The 19,876-nt window shown below is 51.6% G+C and overlaps 1 protein-coding gene across 11 annotated transcripts in view; it reads right to left on the bottom strand.

Annotated features, from left to right (window-relative positions):
• OTOF (otoferlin) overlaps positions 1-19,876 on the bottom strand; it is a 1,069,570-nt gene that overhangs the window by 497,690 nt on the left and 552,004 nt on the right. For all 11 annotated transcript variants that reach the window (XM_085613159.1, XM_085613153.1, XM_085613156.1 and 8 more), the window contains exon 5: positions 9,222-9,439. In XM_085613159.1, the coding sequence (XP_085469285.1) occupies positions 9,222-9,439 (218 nt within the window). The remainder of the gene's footprint in view (positions 1-9,221; positions 9,440-19,876) is intronic.

Raw genomic sequence — 19,876 nt, 5'->3', positions numbered from 1 at the left:
ACTCCATCATCGCACTCCAACTCCGGAACATCATCAACAGCTCCTTCGCATCCGCCACCTTCCCAGAGAGCTGGAAACACGCCGAGCTCAGCGCCCTCCTGAAGAAACCCACCGCGGACCCCACGGACCTAAAGAACTTCCGCCCCATCTCGCTCCTCCCCTTTCCGGCCAAAGTCATCAAGAAGATCGTCAACAAACAACTCTCTGCCTTCCTCGAGACCAACGGATCCCTCGACCCCTCGCAGTCCGGCTTCCGAGCAAACCACAGCACCGAGACCGCCCTCATCGCAGCCACCGATGACATCAGGTCCCTGCTCGACAACGGGGAAACAGATGCCCTCATCCTCCTGGACCTCTCGGCAGCCTTCGACACCGTATGCCACCGCACCCTGATACAGCGGCTCAGCAACATCGGAATCCAAGGAAAGGCCTTGGAATGGATCATCTCGTTCCTCGCTGGCAGAACCCAGAGAGTCCGCCTTCCCCCGTTCCGGTCCGTGGCCACCGAAGTCATCTGCGGCGTCCCGCAAGGATCCTCGCTCAGCCCCACCCTCTTCAACATCTACAAGAGCCCCCTCGCAGCCATCGCACGCCAACACAACCTCAACATCATCTCCTACACCGACGATACCCAGCTGATCCTCTCCCTCACCAACGACCCCGCCACAGCCAGAGCCAACCTCCAGGAAGGAATGAAAGACGTTGCGGAATGGATGAAGCTCAGCCGGCTGAAACTGAACTCAGATAAGACGGAAGTCCTCATCCTGGGAACATCCCCCTCCGCCAGGGACGACTCCTGGTGGCCCCCTGCCCTGGGCTCCGCTCCAAAGCCAACGGACCATGCTTGCAACCTGGGCTTCATCCTGGTCTCCTCCCTGACGATGACCAAGCAAGTCAACGCCGTCTCGTCATCCTGCTTCAACACCCTGCGCATGCTCCGAAAGATCTTCCGGTGGATCCCCACCGACACCAGGAAGACGGTCACCCAGGCCCTCGTCACCAGCCGACTGGACTACGGAAACACCCTCTACGCTGGAACCACAGCCAAACTACAGAAAAGACTCCAGCGCATACAGAACGCCTCTGCATGACTTATCCTGGACACCACCGCTTCAGCCACATCTCTCCCCGGCTGAGAGACCTGCACTGGCTCCCCATCAGCAAGAGGATCACGTTCAGACTCCTCACCCATGCACACAAGGCTCTCCACAACATGGGACCCACATACCTCAACAACCGCCTCACATTCTACACACCCACCCGCCACCTCCGCTCCGCCAGCCTCGCCCTCGCCACCATCCCGTGCATCCGCAAGACCACCGCCGGAGGAAGATCCTTCTCCTACCTGGCAGCCAAGACATGGAACTCCCTCCCCACCCACCTACGACTGACCCAGAACCATCTCTCCTTCAGGAAACAGCTCAAGACCTGGCTCTTCGAGCAGTAGCGGATGCCCCTCCCCCAGCGCCTTGAGACCCTACGGGTGAGTAGCGCGCTTTACAAATTCATTGATTGATTGATTGATTGAGAATGCCAAAACCGATTATCACTCAACACACATATTACTAATGAGCACTGTACTTAATATTAGTGATTAAACTTATTTTTGCATTGAAGTTTGTCTTTCAATTTTGTAGTCATATACAAAAGATTCATTCCTCCCAAAGTGTGTCACTTAATTCATACACACAACCACTCTGTTTCATCAAAACATATAACTACATGTATCATCAAAATATATTATCACGAAAACGTTACAGCATAAAAATTAAACACCAGAAAACATATTACATAAAAAAAATGAAAAAAACCATAAACATTACACAGATCATGAGACTGTACATCTACTTTTCCGCGACTTATTTAAACAAATTCAGAAATTACATTTTATAACTTTTGTGCATACAGTTCAGAACTCAAATAACCCATCACAGACAACTTAGAAACACTATCCTATTACTGATGTTCCTAAATAATGGACAAAGCAACCATGGGAGATCGAGAAGTCCTGGAGCTCAGAGCCTGAATCTTACAGAGAAGCTTGTCACTGTAATTACTCCCTCTCTGCGCACTATGACATTTTGTCACAGCTACAATAATATCTGCTGCTACATTTTTAAGTATGCAGCACACAAAGTACACCTCACACATTCCATCAAAAACTTTATATCCAAGCTAGATGTCCCGGAGCTGCATCCATCGCCAGTGTCTCTAACAGCTAAAAAAAACCAGTACTGAGACACACCAGGGGTGATCCACGACACAATCTTTACTGCGGAGCTTGACAAGAAACTGCAGTCAGAGAAAAATTGTGTATTCGTGACAAATAATAGACAGGTGCACTGTAAAGCAGGTACATTTTAATGATAGGCGGAAATGCACAAGTCTATTCCAATACGTGCACAGTGGCTTTGTGCGGCACTGGCCAACTATACATGGCTGCAGCACAGACCAGACTGAATGCAAACTTCAGGGAAGTAACTTGCAGTGGATGAAGAATGCAGAAACGCACTTGTGCAGCTCTGTGGATGCACATCTCTTACCTTACTTTGGCACTCGTGCTGATAGTCTGGCTTCTATGAGAAATAAAAATATTGTTTCCCACTAAGTTGTGATAAGGGCACAAGTGTCAGGTGAAGCAAGGGAATGGTCCGTGCAGTGGGATGAGCGCTAGAAACAAGCACACTGGTGCAGAGGCCTCTCAGTGAGCTGAGCCCCATGGAACAGTGCTCAACATGGAGGCCAACACTCCCATGGGTGGTTCGAGGAAAGAGCGCACCACCAGCAGCTATGCGAAGAATCAGGGGGGTGGGGAGAAGAGACTCGAAATACAAAAGCCATCCGCCACCTGACACAAAAACAGTGATAGCGTATGCGTTTAATGCTTGGGTTACTGCACATGCGTTGGAAGGCTCCAAACAAAAGACAGGTCAGGTTTACACTGAGGTATACTGGATCCGGGATGGACTGACAGCTGGAGCAATGGTCCCCTTCCGCACGCTCATGGTTCGGACGAAGGGGAGGGGGGGTATACAGGCTGCAATTTTACATCAAGCTGCGGGGAGACACGTCATGTGCCCGCATACTGCTTCGCACACCGCCGACTAACCAGTTCCCAAAATCCCAGCGCACACTAACGCACTGAGCTTCAGTAGGGTTTAGAATACTGCAGTTTCAATACATCAGACCCCATTACACATACAGCCGTTACAGCCTGCAGAACTCTCCAAGGACACAAAACAAATCTGTAAGCAGATCACGGAGCCTTGACATCAGATTACCTTTTGAGCGCCAAATTGGCTTTAACGATTGTCTAATAAGACCGGATCTCACTGCCCTGTCCTGCCACCGGCAACCACTTTGTTGCACAATTTTCAACCCCTGCTAGCAGCCGAGGATGCGATACAATTACAACCAGTAGTGCGCACACACCACAGAGGAGGGGGGCGAGGGAGCGCGGCAGCAAAGCGAACGCGCGCTAATTAGAAGCACATGTTTAGTATTAGGTCTCAGATGCCGCAGCTGCGCGTAACAGACACCACTGGGAAATGGGTGGTTACATTTCTAAAGAAGCTGGGACATGCACACGCCTTTCACCAATGGCGTGCTGCCTTTTTTACAAAGACGCACGCATAAGCCAATAGCAGCTGACGAAAACAAAAGCACACGCACGAGCGTGTGGTCAGCTTTCAGAACCCCTACATGAGGTCTCTCACTGCGCAAGCAGTGCTGCACACTGCAACGCTAGGCGCAAGACCTAAAAAGGGGGTGGCATTGCCTGTATCTACCGCTCTAATCTCCTTGTTACGGAACTGCCGGTGGACCCTACAGACTCCTGCGAATACCTCGCACTCTCCATTTCCAACAACACTTCCCAACTGTGCAAACTTCACATCTTTTACCACCCCCCAGGCAAGAATGGCACCTTTACGGACCTCCTCATGGAAATAATCACAGCTAAGGTTTCTCCAAATTCTAATGACATTTTCCTTGGTGACTTCAACCTGCATTGGAACGATCCTTAGGACCCTCATGTCAATGCCATCAGTCTTCTTGGCCGAGCAAGCCCTTACCCAAGCCTGCTCCCTCCCTACTCACTTGAAAGGCGCCACCCTAGACTGGATCATTGCTAAGGAATCAGCGGTCAATCTTATCTCATGCCATCACCTTCCTCCTGCCCAGTACCCACAAGACATGGACACCTCAACCCGTAATTCCCAAACGATGGGTTAGAGACACCAAGAACCTTGATCATGAGAAACTAGCAGCCCGTTGTGAGACCGACCCCCCCCCCCACCTCCCCTCAGTGCACCTCGGTTGACAACCTAGCGGATCACTATTCCTCAACCATATCCGACATTGTTGATGACCTGGCACCACTAAAATTAAAAAGAACCCAGATCAAAGACAGGAATCCCTGGTTCAGCGGATCCCTCAACAAGGAGAGGAGATCCCTTCGACAGACCGAACGAAACTGGAAACAACACCCATCAGCAGCCCATTTAAAACTTCTCCGTCAGGCCAGAAATGCCTACAATAAGAAAATCCTCAATTCTAAAAAATAGTTTTTCAGATCTGAACTTGAGAACGCCAAAAATCGACCTTGCAAGCTGTTTGACTTGGTCAAACACCAATCCAACAAACTAGCAAAAACCTCCAAAGAAACACCTCCCTTATATCAAGCGAGGAATTTTCATCCTTCTTCTGCGACAAAATCTCTGCCCTAGGAAATGAACTTAAATCCGCAACTCACCACCAAAATCAAAATCTGCCAGCTCTATCTATTCTCTCCCCGCTGTCTTTCCAAACCTCACCCAAAAACCTAGCACACTGGTCTAACTTTAAAATCTATGACGAACATTCTATCTCGAGAATTCTTGCCTCCTTAAACCCGAACAATCACTTTAATGATCCTCTCTCTTCTAACTGCCTAGATGCCGTCTCTCATACTATCATCCCTTCCTGGACCTCAATAATCAACGCCTCCCTCCTACAGGGCTCAATTCCTGATTCGCTCAAGGCTGATCAAGTTGTCCCCATCCTAAAAAAACCTACGATAGACCCAGCTTCCACTGAGAACTATAGACCCATAGCCAACATCCCACTCCTAGCCAAAGTTCTGGAACAATTTGTGCAACAGCAGCTGAGCCTACACATCAACAACTTCCACCCGCTAGATGACTTCCAATACGGGTTGAGACCTGGACACAGCACGGAAACCACCCTCCTCCACATCGTGGATGACGCCCTCCAAACCCTTGACCAAGGCAAAACCTGTCTCCTAATCCTCCTAGCCCTTTCTTCTGCTTTTGATACAGTTAACCACGAAATTCTCCTTGAACGCCTCAAACTCAGGATGGGGTTGGATGGAACCGTCCTTGAATGGTTAAGATCCTTCCTCCAAAATCGCTCACAGAGAGTCCTCATCAGCGGTAATCTATCCGCCCCTCTCCGGTTCCGGTTGGAGTCCCCCAAGGTTCAACCCTCTCCCCTACCCGCTTCAATCTTTACCTTGAACCACTCACCAAGGTGCTACGTGCCGCCAATATCTCCTACCTTATGTATGCCGACGATACACAGATCTACATAAAAATCTCTTCCCCTGAGGACATCGTCTACCTGAACGAGGCCCTGAAGCTGACAGTCCATTGGCTCACCGCCAACCAGCTTAAACTCAATGCAAATAAAAATGAATTTCTTCTAATCTCCCCACCCAAAACCAATCCAGACATCTAGGAATGGATCAAGACCATCACAGCACAAAACTGCCCTCCTACCATTGTTGACTCGGCGAAATCCCTTGGAATAACCCTTGATGGCAGCCTGAACATGCATGGCCATATAAACTCGATGGCCAAAATGGCCAGATTCCACCTGAGTTACCTGAGAAACCTAAAACCCTGGATGCTCTACTCTCGCAGGGCTACCCAAGAACTCTCTGGCCCCATTGAAAGCCTGCCTCAACCCCGTCGCAAGACTCCTAACTGGCTCAAAGAAATTCGACCATATCTCTCCCCACCTCAAAGTTCTGAACTTGCTTACCTTGTGGGCCAGAATCCAACTTAAACTGGCCTGCATTACTCACAAAGCTCTTTACTCCAATGCCCCTGCATTTCTCACCCAAAAACTCATTATATCAGGAGCTGTCAGAAACTCCCGATCTGCCAAAGACCTGTTGCTGCAACCAGCACTCTTCCGGAAGAAAAAAACCTAAAATCGGGCCTTCTCTGGGGCCGCTCCAAGAATTTGGAACACTCTCCCACCTGCCATCAGAAGACTTCCGTCCTTGGCACACTTTAAAAAGGAGACCAAAACCTTCTTAATGGGCAAATACCTTGTCTAATGATTACATTACAATCACCTCTACGACATGGGCCACCCTCCACCTCGGCATTATCCACGGCTTCTACGGATGATACCTATTCCTGCACTCCTGGGCATCCCACCCAAGAGCTGAGACTGCGTACCTTCTTTTATATTGTATCTACCTGTTTTAATCTTTATCCCACATGTAGTCGGGACCTTAGACTGCGTCCTTTTTCTTGTATAATGTATCCCCTATTTTACCCAATTGGTCCCTCCCTTCCTAACGCCTTGTATTCCACCCTTATTCCTGTAAAGCGCTGTGATACCCTCAAGGGTCTGGTTTGCGCTCTATAAAACTATAAAATGATTAAATAAATAAATAAAGTAACAAAACTTGAGGGGGGCACCCTGCAAAGTACATGGGGTCGGGGGTGCTCGGCCCACTACCTACCACTTTAGCTGAGGGGTTCCCCGGTAGCTCGGGGGCCCCCCTGCACTGCCGGTGCTGAGGGGGCTTATGTTACGCCACTGGGCTGTTGTGTTCTACAAGAAGGTGGTCTGCGGCTTACATGTTGGATACATGTGTAGAATATTTTGTATTCATAGAGATGTAACCCCCCAGCACTCACCATTCTCCCTGACCTGTGCCACTCACATCCAATGTCATTTATATTCATTTCTCCTTACTAAAATCTCCTCTTTTATGTTTGTGGACAAGCCACCTTGCGCATCTCACGATTCACAAACGTTCTTCCTTCATGGCTGGTGTTTTCATGATCCTCACTAACCAACACAGCATTCAGGTCCTTGTCAATGGAGTCATTTTCTAAATGTGAACCCCTTTCAAACCCAGGACGCTCAAATCTTTACCAGACCCCCGAGTGTGTACCAGTGCTTAATTTGAGAAGTGATTTCCAGTGCTCGGCACCAGCACTTAATTCTCACCACTAGCACTAATGACAGTCCACCACATGATGGCGCTGTCTGTCTAATTTTGAGATGAGTACAACAACAGTGTTTAATAATTCAATACACATTAAAAAGGACGATTCAGACTATTCTCCGCCCTTCTTATAGCCTTGGGTGGACTGAAATAGTTTGTATTATCACATTTGCAGGAGTGCGATTGTTAGTAGTTGTGTTGACACTGTTATTGGGATCGCTGGCAGAGGCAAGAAGTCATACAGCCTTCAGTGGCCTCCTACAAAGGGCCCTGGCACGTACTTTTTTTTTTTAGGTTTCACCTAGGCAGCGCGCATGCGGTGCACTAGGAGAAGACCTTAAGAAATTGGTCAGCTCTTTTCAAGCACTCGTGCTTGTGCTGGCATCGACCTTGCGGGAGCGAGCAGCGGCGCGCGCGCTAGCTGAAAACAGATGGCCCTTGCGCCGATGCTCGCTGCCGCAAGGTGGATGCCAGCACAAGCACAAGTGCTTGAAAAGAGTTGTAGAGCAGCGGCGCGCAGGGGCCACCTGTTTTCAATTAGCATGGCCGCACATGCTTGCTCCTCCACTGCCTTTCTCACCCTCGCTCTCCCTTGTCAACTTGTTGATCTCTGCCAACTTTTCCTTGCCCCCCCTCTTGAGCACTCCTTTTCTGCCCCCCTCTTTAGCACACCTTTCCTTGTCTCCCCGCACCCCCCTTTCAGCGCTGTTTTCCGGACCCCTTCTTCTGCATGCCTTCCCGGTCTCCCCTCTCCAGCACGCACGCCTTTCTCCCTCTTCAGTACGCGTTCCCTTCCCTGCATCCCCTCTTCAGCATGCCTGTGAGCAGTGCTATGAGCGCGCGCCACATTGCAGAAACGAGGGCCCTCGCCGTTGGTGCGGGGAGCATCTTGAACTGATTTGTGATGTCATGCCTCCTGCCCCCCCCCCCTTCTGACTCAGAGTTGGGCAATTCCAGAGAGCCGAGGGAGTCCCTTCACAAACTTTCCAGCCGGACACTTCGAAAGGTGGCTCTGGCTCTCAGCTGTGAGCGGGAATTGGAAGCGAGTTCCTCTGACATACCCTGGCATACCCGTGGCACCGCACTGTCTACCCCCAAGCCCAGAGATCATGAAGGCAGTGGCTGCGAAATAATAAGTCTGGCTTTCTGAGCCTTGTTTACCTTCTGTACTTTACACCCTTTGCTCTTTCCTTAACAGGAGTCAGTTGAGGGAGTAAGAGTGGGACTGGAGGCCAGTTTAAACGGGGGCCAAAGGGATGGTGGTGTCCCTTCTGCTATCTTGTATTTTGGTTGATTTACCTCCATGCAACCAGAAGCCATAGGCAGAGTCCACCTAAAACATCTTCAGGCTTCACCAGAACTTCATAAAAGCCCTGACTCCAAGTGAGCCGGTAACAGGACAGGTATTTACTGCACCCAGTGAATACCGACACCAGGGGAAGCTTTACTGGGTGCAGAAAATAACTCCTGTTCGGAGTTTTCTACTGGAGAGTGAGGTATTACATCTGGAAGTCGGTGCTTTCTGCCTCATATTCTGCATGTTTTTAATCTGGTGAAATTTGGTAGGTGTGACCTGGCATAATTCAAGAAGGGAAATTTGCAAGAGCACGGGGGTCACAACAGTACTCAGAATTCATGACCTTGAGGCAACAGGATTTCATGCGAGGATCCAGATAGGACAGCTTTCTTGTGACGTTGCACATGGGGTGTGTGGGAGGTTTTGGAGTGAGAAGCCTACAATACACAGAACTTTCCCCTAAGCTTAAACATCGCTTTACAGGCCTATCAGTGACGTCTCCATGTTGTCATCATTCTGACAGCAAACAAGGAATAGATCATACACAGACAGAAGAAGATAAAGGCTTCAAGGGTCTAATGACAGGCAGAAGTAAAACAATGTCACCTTAGTTCCTTAGAAATAATTATTGGATGCCATCACATTTGCTTTTCTTGAATAATGATGAATAATTACCTCCGGAAGTTCTTTTCTGCAGACTGTAGGCTTTGGTGAGATCTTCCGGGTGAGACGGCCGAGCCCTGGCTGTGCCCGGAGAGCAGGCTGTCAGTCTCGAAGTGGTATCCACCTTCCATGTCCGAGCGCTGCATGGGGCTCTCCAGAAATTCCCCGTCGTTCCAGGCCCCCACCGTGCCATCCATGGTTTGGTATCTGATCTCAATGGTCACACTGGTCTGAAAGCACAAAGCAAAGACCCTGTTTACTTCCGGGTCACGACAGCCATTTTTGTTCAACTTCTGCCCTGAAGATGTGAATGCGAGCGGGCCCTCTCCTATGCCTCCCCTCTACCCCTTGACTCATGTGCCCGAAAGCCACCTACCCCCCCCCCCCCTCTATCACCAGGAAATACATCTGGGCCCTCTTTCTCCCTCCTGAGTAGCGCGCGACTTCTGTTCCCCCCCGTGACCTTCCCCATACCCACTCCTGCATTCAGCCCTGCTACCCTTTGCACATTTGCAGTGGAGGTTGTTGGATGCCAGGTAGAGCATTTTTTTCAAAATTAAATCTGCACTCTTTGGCCTCCAGCACCCTCCATTTCCAAGGTGCGCTGCGGCTGGACACGCTGTGGGGTCACGGACTATGACTTGGCAGAGTGTCCTGTGGTATTTTTGTGACAGGCACACTATCTGCTTGCCGTAAAAAACACTGCAAGTTTTGGGGTTTGGGACCGCAAAAATTGCTTTTTTTGCCCCAAATGTCAGCATCCCTGGCGCAAAATCCTGGGGGGGTCTGATTAAACGGTGTAAATAAATAAAATATGGGGAGAACAATCTGAAGAAAAAAGATCTCTGCATCCCCCTTGCATCGTCCCAGGTCGGATTGCTCTTCCTCCCTGTGGCATTGCTAGAAAGAACACAGAGTGAGTTTATTTGTAGTTACAGGTTACATAGTACCCCCAGGGGCACCCCGCTGTCCCCCCTTTCCCCATCGTAGGCTATCCCAAATGACACACACGAGACAGTTGGTGTTGGGTAACAATGCTGCAGGTTTATTACATAATTCCAGAATATGTAATGGGTGGGTTATCTTACGGGCGATCCAAGGGCAGGCAACCAACTGGGTCGCCTGCCCGCCTGATGAGCCAGGCAGTGCGGGAGCGATGCCCGCCGTTGCTGCCCCCCAGGTGATTCTTTCTACGATCACGTGCCGTTGGTAATTCTACTCACGCCCCCCCTCTTGGGGCGGAGCGTCACATAGCAAACCCCCGGTTGTTCAGGCCCACAACCGCCCGCAGGACTAGCGGGGCGCCGACACGGCTTCCGGGACCTCCCTTGAGGCTCCTCGGTTTTGGCTCAGGCACCCCCTATGGTGCCGCGCAGAGGTACCCTTTGTACCGGCCTGCTTCCAGATCGCCCTGTAACTCCGCCTGCAACGAAAAAAGAAAACATTACAACGCTCAGAAAACCCCCCCCACCCAACGCATACGCCGGGTAAGCGGTAGGGAGGGAAAAGGCGAGGTGGGCGACAAAGAGGTCGCCAGGAAGGGTGGGGGAAGGCTAAAAAGCCTCCCCCTCCCACCAGGGCCAGGAAGTGACACGCATTGCGCGTCACTTCCGGCCAGCCCAAGGAGGGGGCTCCGGTCGGCGTCCCCGCCCCCTCCTAGGGGAGGGGTGACCGGTGCCCCGGGGGCACTAAGGCGCCGACCGCCTATTGGCCCCCTGCGGGGGCCGCGGTCAGCGGCATAGTACCCCCAGGGGCACCCCGCTGTCCCCCCTTTCCCCATCGTAGGTTACCCCAAATGACACACACGAGACAGTTGGTGTTGGGTAACAATGCTGCAGGTTTATTACATAATTCCAGAATATGTAATGGGTGGGTTATCTTACGGGCGATCCAAGGGCAGGCAACCAACTGGGTCGCTTGCCCGCCTGATGAGCCGGGCAGCGCGGGAGCGATGCCCGCCGTTGCTGCCCCCCAGGTGATTCTTTCTACGATCACGTGCCGTTGGTAATTCTACTCACGGCCCACCTCTCGGGGCGGAGCGTCGCATAGCAAACCCCCGGTTGTTCAGGCCCACAACCGCCCGCAGGACTAGCGGGGCACCGACACAGCTTCCGGGACCTCCCTTGAGGCTCCTCGGTTTTGGCTCAGGCACCCCCTATGGTGCCGCGAAGAGGTACCCTTTGTACCGGCCTGCTTCCAGATCGCCCTGTAACTCCGCCACAGCCCTGGAGGCGGCTAACCGTCGCAGCCAGGGCCCCCCACCAACCCGCTATAGTCTTACCTGCAACCTCTCCTATCTAGGGCTTCCTGCAACTAGCTGGAAGGGAACCATCCTAGCAGAAAGAAGAGTTTGAAATTCTGCCACCGCATGACAGTGTGACAGCGCTAGGGACTCAAACCCTGTGAGATCCCCTATATCCACAGGCCCAAGACTTACCAGTGAGCTATAGCTCCTGGTGTTGTAGATGGCTCCATCTATGTCCCTAAAGCCCGAGACGCCATCCCAATCGGATATGGTCTGCTGGAATAAAGGACCCGTTGAGCCTGCGAAGATGTGCCAAGAACTATTCGCCCCCCAGCGGGAAGGTTACACCTCTTCACAATTCTGGGCCTGCCCTCTTTGGCTATTAAGGCGAGAAGGGTTTTACTTAATCTTCGGCCAATCCCCTCTGATTGCTAAACCTGGAGCACAGGAGTGCTCCTAGCTGCCCGCGCGTGACCATGGGCAAGGGGCGACTCTTGCCCCTGCCCACCGTCCCTTATTCCTTATGGGAGTTATGCCCCTATAGATCCCTCAGTGATGAAACCCCCCTAGGCCTACCAGCTTCGGGAATCTGTCTGACTTAAGCATTGCGCGCTGTCTGTAAAGTTCAGGCATTGAGGGATGACTAAGTCCTACTTCGCCCCTCCATCATGCTTCCTAGTACTAGGGTGGCAGGGGGGGGGTGCCCCCCCACACACCCAGAGCATCCTCAGCGGTGCCAAATTCCTGCTCCGTTGAAGTGGAGATTGAATGCCCCCTGGGCGTGACAAGTGTTCTATTGACATAATGTCCCCTTGTGTTTGCCCCGCTGACACCCCAGTTATTGGGACAGCAGCACCATATGTAGGTTGGCAGCACTCAGTTAGCGCGGTAAAGTGTCCGTAAACTAGGATCCCAGTCTCCGTAGGGGGATACCCCCAACTGCAATGGTCCTCTAGACACGAAGAAACCCTATTTTACCTGGGCCTATCCCCAATGCTGGCGGTTTCACCCATCTATGGAACCTATTTACTTGATTTGCTACTCGGCCCCCCTTTGGGTGGGCCTCAGAGTTAGGGCAACGCGCGTGCTCCCAGGGCATGGTGCTGCTGGAGAGCAGATGTCTGTTACCTACACGCTGATACTTCATCTGTTGCTAAATGCCCTACCGCTGGAAGTTACCCGTGATTTAGGCCCTAGTGATGCGCTATGTGGTGACCACTTATTCTTTTGCCGCTATGTCAGTGTGACCCCGTATTCAATGTGATTGGGGCACTGAGCTGCACCCATATCTACACCCATCTAGTGGCTCACTCCAGACTTCCTTTAGCATTAGATAATAACTACCATTCTATCCCCGTTGCGTAGCCCTGTCCGACTGGCACCCCCCCGGGTGTCTAGGTTACAGTTAAATATGTGTGAGTTTCCCATATCAGCGACCGTTGAAGGTGGCCCACATAAGCATGTTGGCGGGGCCGAGTTGCGGGCTTAAGCATACCTCTTCTAGACTGTCGGCAGCAACCCGTGTTTAACTGTTACTAACATGGTGATGACCGTTATACGTTAGGAATATCCCCACACTGGTCCGCCCTGCCCAAGGACTGATGCACTTGGGAGCGCGAGGCCGTAAGCAAAGGGGGTGGGTGTCAAGACAACAACAACAACGACAAACGACCCACGCCCCCTTCCAGCAAAAGGTCGGGGACGAGCGACACGTGGTCACGTGTGGTCAGGATCGGACTACGCCGTATTTACATTATCTCTTCACGCCGGGGGTGCTTACGTCAATCGTACCATATTACCCGCTCCCCGAACCGGATCGCGCGAGTACCGCACCAGATTCCCCAATGAGGTGCGGGGGGTTTATTAATGGCCGTAATCGCGTATGTGAAAATTGCATGCACTTGTATCATTTATCTGCCTTACATGTTGCATAATTATATATAGCGCGAGCTGAAGGTGTTGGAGCGCTTTACCTGAGCACCTTATTTACATTACACATTCAAGCACGAGGGGCTTACAAGATTCGTACCATACTAAACGATCCCCGTGCCGGGTCCATTGCGCCTGCCGCACGCAGCCCACTGCATGCCCCTCCCTCCCTTAACGGCAGCGTAAACAACGGGAGGGGGCGATACCCCTTACCAGGGAGCACCACAGGTGTCGCACCGCCCGCGATCAGCGGGGACCCAGGCAGCTCCCCGCCTTGCAGTGCTGGTGTATTGGGGCCGTGAACCCACGCTAGTCTCCTACCGGCTCCCACGGCACAGGGTATGCAGCTTCTTAGCCGGCCGCACCCCCCTTAATTTACTTTGCTTGCGAGGCCGACCGCCATTGCGAAGTATGCCCCGCTGGCGAAAGGCCGACAGACACGCGATCACTAACATGTGTGCTCTGCCGGACCCAACGAAAGGTACGCCACTGATACAGAATCAATGTAACTTGAACCTGCGACCTTGCGAGCAAGCGTCCCAGGGCCGAGGACCCACGCACGCTCATGCCCGCTCCCACCGTGCGCCGGGTGCGCGGGTTATTGGCCGGCCGCTCCCATACCAACTAACGTGCGTGAGGCCCACTGCCATCAAGCAATACACCCCAGGACCTTCTGCCAACCTCTGACACTTTGACATCGTTTTGCGGGACTCGAACCCTGTCCTGTGAGAGCCTTGATAAGCAGAGGCACAAGACTTACCATTGAGCTAACGCTCCTGGTTAAGTACCCTGTATCGTTGTCAGGGCCATTAACTATTCAAATCAAACCAATCTGTAGTTGTACATCGCGAAGGTATGAAAGCGCTGTACCCGGGCACCGGTTACATTCGTGCGCGGGGAGATAAAGTGCGCCCAACATCACCGGACAACCCCGCGGCTCGAACCCTAGTTCCCTGCCCCCCGTTGTCAAAGCCGACAGACGACATTCGCTCCCTACGAGCGGAATCAGTGGGTGGCCTATCAACGCGTGATGCGGACGCCGCTCCGAGACTCGAGACCTCGCACCCCCTGAGTCAGTGCGGCGGGGGTGAGGAGATGCCACGACGGGCGGACAGGGTCCCGCAGAGGAGGACACACCATGGGACAGGGATGCTCCCACCGCTCTCGTCCATTCTCCGAGCCTCAGGAACCGGCACCGCTCCTAGCGTGCCCAGGCTGCGCCCACCGCTCCCAACTCTCCCTTAGGCCTTATTAGTTCGCTGGGGATTACAGGTATCTGCCGAACCAGGGATCGAACCAGGGACCTGTAGCTATTCAAGCAGACGGTTAACCCACAGGCCATCCGCTGATGCCGGGGATTGAACCCGGGCCCACACACCCCGGGGGGACGGCGCCGCTGCCCCCGTCTGGATGGAACCAGGCCACGCATCACATTACATATACAGGCCCTAGTAGAATCAGTGGCTGGCCTATCATCACGCGATGCGAAAGCGGCCCCGAGCCGCGAAAACACAAACCAGATTCGGACCTTGAGGACATGATCCTCGGTCTTTGTGTAGGTTTCGCTTTTATGCATATTTTATATAGCGCGAGCTCGACACGAAGGCATTGAAAATATTTTTTGCCGAGTTTTATATAGCGCGAACTTGACCCGAAACCCATCAAGTATTAGAGCGCTTTACATAGCACCCGGTACGTTACATGAGGACCCACATTCACGTTTTGTAAGGCACGGGGAGGTTAAGTGTTTTGCCCCGAATCACAGGAAGTTCAGCGGCATTACCGAGACTCGAACCTAGTTCCCGAGGTCCGAGGTCGAGCGCCCTAGCCGTTAGGCCAACTCCTCGTAGCGAACGCTTTACATAGCACCGTATTCACATCCATATAGTTAGGCACGGGCAATTGAGTGAATTAGGGATTAAGTGACTCACAGAATGTGGACGCGACCTCGCGTCTCGCCCCCTCAGTATTCCTGCACCAGAGGCGGCCGCGCAGCCGACGGACCACAACCCTCTCCCCTTCGTTTCCGGCAATAACAGTCGTCAGCATCACGAGCCTCAGCAGCTCATTGGACGCAACCCCCACCGGTGGGCGGCGCCACCCTCGCGAGGGCAGCCCTGCACTACTCGCCCCGTTTCCCCCGATGCAACGAAAGGACGCGGCCCGAGGCCCGCCCTAGGGTCTTCAACGCCCAGGAGCAGGCAGGCCGCAGGGAACAACCATCGACACAAAGGGGCCGGGGCCGCAACTCAATGGCATCAGCCATGCGTGGCCCGCACTGCCCCACTTCCGCAACGGTCCGAGCGAATTCACAACAGCGCGTGCTCATTAGCCCAACAACGCCTCTCCAACCCCCCATGCCCCCATCTTGCGCCCCCTCCGCCCGTGGCGATCCTTGCCACAAGGCCCCGTCGACCTGGTACTGCCCAGGGACAGGGCCGGGGCGGAGTGGGTGCTGCAAGACTCACCAGAACAAGAAGCGTAGAGGCGACGACAATCAACAGTGCCGCGGGGGCCGGAGGCGCACGAGGACGGCGCGGACGACGGACCGATGCAGCGAGGTGAGGTCAAAGGCGAGGTGGGCGACAAAGAGCCTCCCCCTCCCACCAGGGCCAGGAAGTGACACGCATTGCGCGTCACTTCCGGCCAGCCCAAGGAGGGGGCTCCGGTCGGCGTCCCCGCCCCCTCCTATGGAAGGGGGTGGGGAGGGGTGACCGGTGCCCCGGGGGCACTAAGGCGCCGACCGCCTATTGGCCCCCTGCGGGGGCCGCGGTCAGCGGCATATAAGGTTCAATCACTTAGATAATACTAAGGCCCACAGGAACGGCTGGTGTTTCAGCTCAGTATCCAGGATTTCTCTGGCCCTTCGAACAAACTCTAGTGGAGTCAGGGAAAGGGGACATTCTATACACAGACAATGTTCTGTGCTCCAGAACTCTCAGCCTGGGCAGGCGGGCGCACAAGATGCTACAGTTCTCACTGTATACATTATAAACCTTATTAGAACATTTGAAGGTTGAGAGCTCCATTGAAAACGATTGAGTTGCTCGGGCCTTCTGATAGCCGGTAGAAGCCCGGAGCTCCAACATTCCAGTGTTGTCGTTCAAAGTTGTTGCTGTGAACAGAGGCCTCTCAGAGCCTGAGGGGATTGTTTTATAAAGTTTTATTTGTTAGAACATTCTGCCCTCTAGTGGTGGAATGTTCTAATAGCATTAAAGTCCCGCTCATTTGTTAAAGGTCCTCGCCTTCGGCTTGGACTGGAGCGGGACTTTAATGACCGGTTTAGCCCACTACGGTGGGCTATAAGGCTATAATAGTGCATAATGTTTATGTAAACATTCTCTTCTATACATGGTAAATCCCTGGGACTTCTTCCCATGGGGTTTAGCATCTAAGTTCATTGATGTGTTCGCTGGCCATGCTGAACGAGAAACCAGGGTGATATGCTATACACTAAGAGCTCTGTTCTGGAACTTGCTACTGGCCAGCCATCTTGCGCTAATGTTTTTAGTGCTATCTTAAATACTAGCTACATGCAGGTAACAATTTAAAACAAGCACTGGCACAGCCAATTGGTCTGTCATTGGCTGCCAGTTGTTTGGCTTTGTCAAGGCTTGTTTTTGAGATTTATTATTGTTGGGTGAGCTGCTGGACCTTGCATAGTATAAAAAGCATTGGTTGAAAGCAAAAATATTTGTTGGTCTCTTAAAAGCACACATGACCACAGTTGTCCTTGACACAGAAGGGAACTGCCTTGTGTGTGGATGTGTGCCCTGTAAAACAGCAGAATGCCTTCACTCACAGTGATGTTAGCCAGTGACTGAAGTGGGCTGACCCACTGCCCGGTGCTGTAGGCTGCAGCAGGAGGAAGAAAGATGTGAATTATACAACATACCAATGAAAGAAGAGGGCTGGATGAAAGTCTCTATAAGTCAATAGAGTACATATGTACTGTCTTGGCTATCACCAGCAATAAAAATACTTGTGCCTAGAGCAATGGCTGCAGTTTTATGTGAACTGTTTCCTAGACTAAATGTCCTATTTCCACGCTTTGATATGGTACTATGGTACAGATAGCACTTTACAAAAATCCATAATATACCGAGTCCAGTGTCCCATTACTTAAAAAAACAAATCATATGAGGTAGTTCGGTTTGCTGGGTGGTGGCTGCGATTTTAAGGTCACAGGTTTACATCCCAGGAGGACACATGATGCTTTCATTGGTGCTGTTAGAGATGGGTATTTTTAATACGGTGGATTAATTTTGTCTGCTTTGGAAGGTTTAGTGATCCATTCTGTTGTGCACTCCTGTGATGTAAATAGTCAACGAAGACCTCTCCTGCAGGAGAAACATTACCAAAAAAGTTGAAATTGTTTCTTAGGTTAAAAATCTATGATTTTTATCAGCCAATGACAACTTTTTGTCATTTAAAAAAAAAGTCCTAATTAATTTTATAGCTTTAAAAAATAATTCACACACACACGCACGCCTCCCCCCGCACAGATCCTGTGCCTTACTGTGAATTAAATGGGCTTTCCTTTGCCAATCTGGCTACTTGTAGCTGTGATTGCATGTGATCTAACGACCTCGCATTAATTCTCAACTCTGCCATTTATGCTTAGTTTTGGGGACCTTCCTGTCATTAGTCGACAATGAACTCTCTCTGGTGACACCCACTGCTGAAATCAGAAGTTAACAACCACGTTTTGTGTGAGGCACACTCGTGGTGCACCAGTTTTAACCACTCCTCCTCCCACACTTCATTTACTGCAAGTGTCAACATTTGTAAGTATTTGAAGTCCCCAACTCTATTCTTAAATTTAGAGAACCCCACTTTTCATGTGTTAGCAGTGTCAGTCCTTGTTCACAGGGCAACTTTCTGACCCACATTAACAACAGTTATCCATCATCCCTAGAGACCCCAATGACTAAAAAGAGCCTTATACACGTGTTGCCATTCAATCAGTCACTCACTCACTCACTCATCCACTCACTCACCTGTCTACCCACTCACTCATGCACACACACACACAAACTCGCTCACTCAGTCTCCCACTTGTGCTCATTCACTTATCCACTTACTAACCCTGGGCAGAGTTCGCAGAGTTGCGCTACCCGAAACTCCATGAAGTGAAAAAAAAACTCAGCCGCGCTACGTGGAGCTCCACAAGCAGTGGAGTGCGATAGAAAATTGGCATTTGCATTGATTTTCAGTGCCGGATGTTTGTCCGCACTGTGCAATCATCGCGAATGGCACCATGCACAGCGCAAGCGGGCGCTGCTTTACTTTCTGCTGCTCAAGTAGATTTTTACTCGAGCGGCAGCTTTCTCAACGTGAAGGGCAGTTTCTCAACGCGAACGGTCGCAAGCATATGCAACCACTCGCAATGAGAAACCTGACCCCCCGCGTTGAGAAATCTCGCCGGGAGGTTTATTTTCCACACTCGCACTCGCCAACTTGATGTTAACGAGGAAAAATCTCGCCCAGGAGGTGGATTTTCCTCGCTCACCAACTTGACGTTGACGAACGCGAGCGAGGAAAAAAACTCTGCTCCGCTATGCGGTGCAGAGTTTTTCAGAACTTTGCGAGCTCCACGTAACGCTGAGTGCGGAAAACTCCACGAGTGGAGCAGAGTTCACCGCCCAGGCTTACCACTTACCTGCTCGACCACTCACTAATAAAATTTAGCAGTCACTCCATCCATTCACCCGGTCACTCACTTAGCTAAGTCACTCGCTCACTCATTTACTCATTCATCACTCACTAACTCGCTCACTCACCCACTTACCTGGTCATATATTCATCCATTGCCTCAATGCATCGTCAAAAATGTATTGTTACCAAGTGCTTTAATAAGAGACAAGATTCGCAGGTAACGCTTTCCGCCTTCTCCCGTTTCAGAAGATGTCATGAACTTATGACTTTTAGGATTATCTTGCACCATATATGTCCCTGGTGAGAGGGTACTGTTCATCATTTTGTGGCACTGGACCTCTCTTCTGTACGTTCCCTTCCCTCTGAATTAGGGGCGGCCTTAACAGCATTATAGGCCCCCGTGCAAAACAGTCCACTGGGTCCTGCCTACACAACCACTCACAGAAGAATAAAAATGTTTAATTGAAAATTAGTGTTAAATTCTGGTCTGCATGGGGCCACTATGCTTGTGAGGCCCCTGGCAACTGCCCTGTGTGCCCATGCGTTAACATGGCACTGCTCTGAATTAACCCTAGCAATGCTGTGCTGTAACTACCTCTCTGAGCACAACCTGTCCGGATACCTGTCAAACTGGCACCCAGAAAGAGCTGATCAGATGCCCCTAAAAAGGCACCCTTCAGCCCAGACCCCCTGCTGCTATGTCACTGAAGCACATAAATTGCAGTTTAGATGTAAGTGCTGGGAGAGGTGGGGGCAAGGGGGGCCAGGGACACAGTGCCGCAGCAGAATGTTCTCTCTGCTCCCGTGGGATCGCCATGGAGACTGCACAAAGGCA

Source organism: Triturus cristatus, chromosome 6, assembly GCF_964204655.1.
Source record: "Triturus cristatus chromosome 6, aTriCri1.1, whole genome shotgun sequence".
NCBI classification, from domain to species: domain Eukaryota; kingdom Metazoa; phylum Chordata; class Amphibia; order Caudata; family Salamandridae; genus Triturus; species Triturus cristatus.
Note: the sequence above shows the minus strand (reverse complement) of the source record. Positions and strands in the feature narration are given on the sequence as shown.